This window comes from Oncorhynchus masou, unplaced genomic scaffold (assembly GCF_036934945.1).
Source record: "Oncorhynchus masou masou isolate Uvic2021 unplaced genomic scaffold, UVic_Omas_1.1 unplaced_scaffold_10144, whole genome shotgun sequence".
Classification (NCBI taxonomy): domain Eukaryota; kingdom Metazoa; phylum Chordata; class Actinopteri; order Salmoniformes; family Salmonidae; genus Oncorhynchus; species Oncorhynchus masou.
In genome coordinates, this window is record NW_026999848.1 from 1 (window position 1) to 8,589 (window position 8,589).

At 47.4% G+C, this 8,589-nt stretch overlaps 1 protein-coding gene across 1 annotated transcript; it reads left to right on the plus strand.

Moving 5' to 3' along the window:
- Window positions 1-1,435: 1,435 nt before the first annotated feature.
- On the plus strand, window positions 1,436-2,424 carry LOC135528679 (inactive phospholipase C-like protein 1; the record flags this gene model as incomplete). The annotated part of the gene is made up of 3 exons (XM_064957792.1): window positions 1,436-1,510; window positions 1,696-1,983; window positions 2,275-2,424. Coding segments are annotated over 3 exons (513 nt in total), but the record flags the coding sequence as incomplete, so codon positions are not given.
- Between the last annotated feature and the right edge of the window lie 6,165 nt (window positions 2,425-8,589).

The window sequence follows — 8,589 nt, forward strand, 5'->3', positions numbered from 1 at the left end:
TGTTGCTATGGGTTTGAGGTATTAGGACAGAAATAGGCTGAAAGCTCCCCCTCCCAAATAGTAAACCAGGATCAGGTGATTTAGCGAGAGCCGAGCCTTTATTTACGTCAGATGTTAACACTCCTACAATCTGGGTTCAAATCCTATTTTGTATGTATATTTTTTTCAGGCTTGGAGCTAATTGAATAGTTGCAAGAGTTAAAAACCCACCAGTCTGGCAAACCTGCCCGTCTGGCAAATATTGAAAAGATTTGAAATAGTATTTGAACCCATGGCTGCAACTCTGTTACAGCCTGGCTGGATGCTACAGTATAGTGCAGTCCTGGCCACATGCTTTGAATCAATGGTGGAAATGTCATTACAGTAACAAAAGGCTGCACTTAGAGTCTGTCAGTCAGTGCTGTCTGTACAACCCCATAATTACATGACAGCAGGATGAAAGTGCTCTGTCTGGCTCTGATGGAGCCGCTACCACACACATTTTTTTCTGGTTTGAATTCCTTATCATCAGTAATATTGCACAAAGGCTGGAATTCATATCGAAACACATTGTCACGTTTACACAATGTCTTCATTTACAAGCCACTGCCTGTGCACACTTGTTATTCTGAAAACTGGATTTGTATTAACCTGTGTGGGAAGTCTTCCTGGTAGTAATGTCATATGTTTTACCTCGCCCCCTTTTTGACCACGGAGAAAAAGCTACTGCTTATAAACTGAGATGTGGATTTGAAAGAATAGAACTTAGAAGTCTTATTATACCTATGTGGTTTTCAAAACCCTTGAAGAGCATATTGTGTTATAATGGCCAGCTGAGAGAGAGAGAGGAACAGCAGGAGGGACAGCAGGAGGGACAGCGAGAAAGAGACAGAGAGAGAGACAGAGACCTGTTGCATTGACACCAGCCCTGACATTTCAGCACCCAGTGACAATAGAGCTGTCTTCTTCCCACCTGTCAATCAATCAGCTGTCCTCTGGAGACTGAAAGACGCAGGAAGCAGCGAGAACAGATGTGTGAGTGTGAACACAGAAGATCTATTTTTGTGGGCCCCGTCAGCCCTAAGACCAGACTCTGTACACTGTGTGAATCAGTGCCACATTACCACACAGGAAATTAAATGGCACAATTGATTTCCAGCCTTCCAAGCCTGTGAAGATAAATTCAGATTAGCAGACCTTTTATTTCAGGTGTCTGGCTCATCATTCACGGGGATATTACTGATGGCTTTCATAGCTACCTCATTATTACTTATTTACATTCTACATTCTTCTCTGTTGGGCCCCATGTCCACATACGTCTCTACTCCTATTGTAACTATGTCAGTTGATGGGATATGCCTGTAATGTCTTGTCTTGACACTTCTAAACATAGCCTGTAGGATAAGTAGACTTGTCTGCCTGTCTCACTCTCTGCTCTTCTCTGTGTTTTACCCAGGATCCTTCATTGCACAAGTTGGCCGGCGGGCGCAAGAAGACAGTGTCCTTCAGTAGCATACCCTCAGAGAAGAAGGTTCGTTTTTAGTGTCTCAAAAAAACTACCTGGATTTAGAATTTTAGTCTGTAAATGAAAGTGAAATGGGAAACACTTTATTTGACCGACGGATGGATTTCAAAACACATTCATAAGTCATACATGACCGATTCATAAGGAGGATAAGGATTCAATTGAAATGTATTCTCCTTCCCCTCCTCCAGGTGAGCAGCGCGTCCGACTGCCTGGCCTTCATGCAGGGGGGCTGTGAGCTGAAGAAGGTGCGTCCCAACTCCCGGATCTACAGTCGTTTCTACACCCTGGACCAGGACCTCAGCTGCCTGCGCTGGGAGCCCTCTAAGAAGGATGGGGAGCGTGCCCGCCTGGACATGGTCACTATCAGAGAGGTTAGGACAGGGAAGAGCACTGAGACCTTCCTGCATAACGGACCTGCTGCAGAACACCTGGCTGAGGAGGCAGCCTTCTCTATTATCCACGGGGATGACTACCAGGTAGGAGGGGAAGAGGGGCAGACACTAACCTGGTCCCAGATTAGCTTGTGCTGCCTTGACATCTCCTTTGGGAATTGTGGTGCCAAGTAGTTGGCAAGAGAGCAGAAACAGACTGGCAGTCAGGCAAAGGCAGATAACACTGAGGTTTTTAAATCATCTTAGACAGCCTTTGTGTTTTTAATTATATTACTTTATTCATCTCTTTTATCTCATTTTTCCAAATGTTTTTAATTTGATTGTTTTACTTGAGAAAACTTTTAGATTTCATTGATGTGTATTTGTATGTCCCAGTCTCTGGACCTGGTGGCTCTTTCAGCTGACGTGGCCAACATCTGGGTGACAGGGCTCCGTTACCTGGTGTCCCACCCCTCTGCCATCGGGCATGGAGGGGGGCAGGCGGGGAGGAGGTCTGGGAGGAGGGAGCATCATAGGGGAGGGTAGCCTCGGCAGTAAGATGAGGAGTGAATGGCTGGCCACAGAGTTTGCCGAGGTGGATGAAGACGGGTATGGGATCGTCGCAGAGGATACGGCCGTGGCAACCATCTGTAAGCTGTGTCCTGGCATCAAGGAAGCTAAGGTGAGTGTCTGTGTGTGTATGTGTACATGCTTGTACAGTATGTGTGTGTGTGTCCATGTGAGTGCACAGTTACACCAGAGAGAGAGCAATGGTCTACCTTGAAATAGAAAACACGATTGTCTTCATGGCTGCCTAACCATCTGTAAGGTCTGTAATGGCATCAAGGAACCTGATGTAAGAGGACGGGTAGTCACATTAGAGGAAGTAGAAAGGATTTGAGATGATCAGAGTTGAGGTCAATTCCGTCTCCAATTCAGTTAATTATCGCACTTTGTTTTCTGTTAAATTACCCCCAACCCTAATAATGATGACGGCAACAGTTAGTATAACAGCTGTAATTACAAAAAGGATTGTCTTCATAGCTATATCTAAAGTTTAAATGAACATGCTGTAGGTGGATAACTAGTGTATACATGAACATGCTGTAGGTGGATATCTAAAGTTTAAATGAACATGCTGTAGGTGGATATCTAAAGTTTAAATGAACATGCTGTAGGTGGATATCTAAAGTTTAAATGAACATGCTGTAGGTGGATATCTAAAGTTTAAATGAACATGCTGTAGGTGGATATCTAAAGTTTAAATGAACATGCTGTAGGTGGATATCTAGTGTATACATGAACATGCTGTAGGTGGATATCTAAAGTTTAAATGAACATGCTGTAGGTGGATATCTAGTGTATACATGAACATGCTGTAGGTGGATATCTAGTGTATACATGAACATGCTGTAGGTGGATATCTAGTGTATACATGAACATGCTGTAGGTGGATATCTAGTGTATACATGAACATGCTGTTGGTGGATATCTAAAGTTTAAATGAACATGCTGTAGGTGGATATCTAGTGTATACATGAACATGTTGTAGGTGGATATCTAGTGTATAAATGAACATGCTGTAGGTGGATAACTAGTGTATACATGAACATGCTGTAGGTGGATATCTAATGTATACATGGAAGAGGCTGTAGGTGGATATCTAGTGTATACATGAACATGCTGTAGGTGGATATCTAATGTATACATGAACATGCTGTAGGTGAATATCTAATGTATACATGGAACAGGCTGTAGGTGGATATCTAGTGTATACATGAACATGCTGTAGGTGGATATCTAATGTATACGTGAACATGCTGTAGGTGGATATCTAATGTATACATGGAACAGGCTGTAGGTGGATATCTAATGTATACATGGAACATGCTGTAGGTGGATATCTAGTGTATACATGGAACATGCTGTAGGTGGATATCTAATGTATACATGGAACAGGCTGTAGGTGGATATCTAATGTATACATGGAACATGCTGTAGGTGGATATCTAGTGTATACATGGAACATGCTGTAGGTGGATATCTAGTGTATACATGAACATGCTGTTGGTGGATATCTAGTGTATACATGAACATGCTGTAGGTGGATATCTAGTGTATACATGAACATGCTGTTGGTGGATATCTAGTGTATAAATGAACATGCTGTAGGTGGATATCTAGTGTATAAATGAACATGCTGTAGGTGGATATCTAGTGTATAAATGAACATGCTGTAGGTGGATATCTAATGTATAAATGAACATGCTGTAGGTGGATATCTAGTGTATAAATGAACATGCTGTAGGTGGATATCTAGTGTATAAATGAACATGCTGTAGGTGGATATCTAGTGTATAAATGAACATGCTGTAGGTGGATATCTAGTGTATACATGGAACATGCTGTAGGTGGATATCTAGTGTATAAATGAACATGTTGTAGGTGGATATCTAGTGTATAAATGAACATGCTGTAGGTGAATATCTAATGTATACATTGTCAGGACCCGGTTTCGAACCTGGGTCTCCGGAGTGAGAAACAGTCACTTAACCAACTGAGCCACGAATAGTCAGCAGAACCCAGAAGATGAGGCAGACACAGCAGTACTTAAGACGGTGTATTTAATAAAGAAAAAATCCTTAAATACAAAAAATGGCAAATCCAAAAGGTGGTAGGTAAAGCACAAAAAGGCCTCAAAAGAAACTCACAAAAAATAAACAAAAACAAAAAACAGAATACCACAAGAGCGTCACCCGGAATCGACAAGAGCACACAGAACACTAGGGCAGGGTGCTAACATACAAACACAGAGCACAGAACTGAGGGAAACTAAGGGTTTAAATACAATCAGGGAAACGAGGCACAGGTGCAAATAATAATGGGGATCAAGGGAAAAACATAAGGACAAAAAGCACAATGAGGGCATCTAGTGACCAACAACCGGAACAACCCTGGCCAAATCCTGACAGAATCCCCCCCCTAGGAACGGCTCCTGACGTTCCTACCAGCTCTCTCAGGGTGGAGGGCCCTGAACTGACGAATGAGGTCAGGGTCCAGTATGTCTTTGGCAGGAACCCAGGAGCGCTCCTCAGGACCGTAGCCTTCCCAGTCCACCAGATACTGCCAGGACCGCTGCACCCGGCGGGAGTCCAGTATCCGATGGACGGAATAAGCCGGCTGGCCTCCAATGACACGAGGCGGAGGGGAGGTCTGTCTGCCGGGACAAGGGGAGAAAAACAACAGGTTTTAACAAGGAAATGTGAAATGTGGGATTAATCTTAAGGGATCTGGGTAAGTGTAGGCGATAAGAAACTGGGTTAACTCTCCTGGCAACCTTAAAGGGACCGATGTATTTTTGGGACAGCTTGCGAGACTCCACCCGTAGTGGTAAGTCTCTTGTGGAGAGCCAGACTCTCTGGCCGGGGCGCAGGGTAGGCCCGGGACGGCGACGTCTGTTGGCTTGTTGTTGGTACCTCTGTGAGGAATGCATAAGATTAAGACGGGTCTTCCTCCACATAAGCCGACAGCGTCTGACGAACTTCAAGGCTGAAGGCACTCTGACTTCTGCCTCCTGGTCCGGGAACAATGGAGGAGCTTTATCCAAACTGACACTCGTGCGGGGACATACCAGTGGAGGAGGAGCGCAAGGTGTTGTGCGCGTATTCGGCCCAAACAATAAAGGATGACCATGTGGACGGGTTGTCACGAGTCATACATCGGAGGGTGGTTTCCAGCTCTTGATTCATCCTCTCTGTTTGGCCGTTGGACTCCGGATGGTACCTGGAAGATAGACTGGCAGAAGCCCCCATGAGTTGGCAGAAGGCCTTCCAAAACCTTGAGGCGAACTGGGGACCTCTGTCAGAAACCACATCTTGAGGAATGCCGAAGACTCGGAACACATGATTAATTACCAACTCAGCCGTTTCCTTGGCAGAAGGTAACTTAGTCAGAGGGACGAACCTGGCCGCCTTTGAAAACCTGTCGATTATGACTAGGATAGTAGTATTGCCATGGGATGGAGGAAGTCCAGTAATAAAGTCCAATGAGATATGGGACCAGGGTCTGTGGGGAACAGGTAAAGGGTGAAGGAGTCCTTGAGGGCGGAGGTGAGAAGATTTTTCCTGGCAGCACACGGGGCAGGCATTGACGAAAGTGGCAACGTCTTCTCTTATGGTAGGCCACCAGAACTTACGCTGGATGAACTCCAAGGTGCGACCTACGCCCGGATGACAGGTGAGGCGAGAGGAGTGCCCCCACAGAAGGACCTGAGTCCTCACTGCTTTGGGGACAAACAACCGATTGGCAGGGCCTCCTTTCGGGTCCGGTTCGCTAGCTTGAGCACGTCTCACGGTATCCTCAACTTGCCACGAGATCGGAGCCACAATCTTAGCAGCAGGAAGGACAGGCATGTCCGTGTCATCTCGAATGGCAGGAGCGTAGACTCGGGACAGGGCATCCGGTTTGAGATTCTTCGACCCGGGCCGATAGGTGAGGATAAACTGGAATCGATTGAAGAAAAGAGACCATCTAGCTTGTCTAGAGTTCAACCGCTTCGCCTGCTGGATATACTTCAGATTTTTGTGGTCCGTAAGCACTTGAAACGGGTGAGAAGCCCCCTCGAGCCAGTGTCTCCATTCCTTCAATGCCATCTTAACCGCTGGAGTTCACGACCCCCATTGTGAGTTCCCTAGCCGGGGTAAGCCGGTGTGAGAAGGAAGTGCATGGATGAAGCTTTGTCAGTACCTCCTGAGACAGGACAGCTCCAACACCAACCTTCGATGCCTACCTCCACCAAATGGTTCATCCGTAGTCGGTAGTATCAGGATGGGGGCAGAGAGGCCTTGCTGCCGGAGTCCTGGAAGGCCGTCTTCAGCTTCTCTTCCCACAAAAACCTTGCATTGCCACCTTTGGTTGGGGAAGCTGAGAGAGGAGCTGCCACCAAGCTGAAGTTCTTGATGAACTTGCGGTAAACGCCAGGAAGCCCAGGAACGCTGAACATCCCATGGATTTGGGGGTGGGCCAACTGGCCACTGCCCCTACCTTCCTGGGGTCCATTTGGACTCGACTTCATTCACTACAAATCCCAGGAATTGTACTCGGATGAATGGAATTCACATTTTTCCGGCTTAACGTACAGATGGCTGTCCAGGAGGCGTTTGAGTACTTGTCTGACATGCTTAGTGTGTTCTTGAAGGGAGCTCGAAAAGATGAGGATGTCATCCAAGTAAACGAACACAAATATGTTAAGCATATCCCTAAGCACATCGTTTATGAGCGCTTGGAACACCGCTGGGGCGTTGGTCAGGCCGAAGGGCATCACCAAGTATTCATAGTGACCAGTAGGCGTGTTGAAAGCGGTCTTCCACTCGTCACCAGGTCTGATCCGCACAAGATGGTATGCGTTCCGCAGGTCAAGCTTAGTGAAAACAACTGCTTCCTGGAGCAGCTCGAAGGCTGTGGCCATAAGGGGTAGCGGGTAACGGTTACGGACGGTTATGGCATTGAGTCCCCGGTAGTCGATGCAAGGACGTAATCCACCGTCTTTCTTGGCCACAAAGAAAAACCCTGCTCCCGCCGGGGAGGTGGATGGACGCATGAGGCCTGCTTCCAGAGCGTCCTTGATGTAGGTATCCATAGCAGCTCGTTCGGGTGGAGATAGGGAAAAGATCCGACCCCTGGGGGGCAAGTGCCCGGAAACAGGTCGATGGGGCAATCGTAAGGTCTATGGGGTGGTAGCATGGTGGCCCTCTGTTTGCTAAACACCAGTTTGAGGTCATGGTAACACTCGGGAACTCGGGTCAGGTCGATGGATTCTAAAGACTCGGGAGTAGAACTCGGGGAATTCTGGAAAATACAAGTAGCTTGGCACGTAGGACCCCACTGCTTGATAGTGCCCACAGACCAGTCGATGTGAGGGTTATGGCTGTGAAGCCAGGGGTATCCAAGGACGAGAGGGAACTCGGAACAGGAGATCAAATGAAAGTTCATCAATTCCTGGTGTTGTGAAACTGAAAGTCGCAAGGAGGTAGTGACATGAGTGACAAGTCCAGATCCCAAAGGGCTTCCATCCAATGTAGTAACCCTCATGGGGTCACTTAGAGGTTCAGAGGAGTCTTCATTCTCCTTCGTTTCCAGACACCATCCATGAAGTTACCTGCGGCTCCAGAGTCACCAAGGCTTGAAGGTGAAGCTTGTGGTTGTCCCAGGAGAGGGGTGACTGGAATGAGCAGACGGGAGTTGACGGATGGGAGGAGGTTATGTTTCCCGTTACAGTTCCCTCCGGTCTGTACGGGACAGAGTTGCTTCCTGGGAGCCCGGGACACGTGGAACGGAAATGGCCCGGTTTGCCGCAATATAGACAGCGTCGCTCCCCCATCCGGCGGTCTCTCTCAGCCTGGGAGATGCGTCCAATCTGCATGGGTTCCGGTGGAGCCAGCGATGATAAAGGTGGGGACTCGGAGCTGGGAATGGATAGGGGCTAGAGGTCTACGGTTGAGTCTCTCTCAGACGCTGGTCAATGCGTGAGGCCAACTTGATCAGGGACCGGAGATTGTCCGGTGGTTCCCGAGTGGCCAGTTCATCTTGGATAGTGTCGGAAAGGCCTTTCAGAAAGCACACCGTGAGCCTCGTTGTTCCAGCCACTTCGCTGCTGCACCGTGCGGAACTGGATGGCATAGTCCGTCACGCTGCGCCAACCTTGATGGAGAG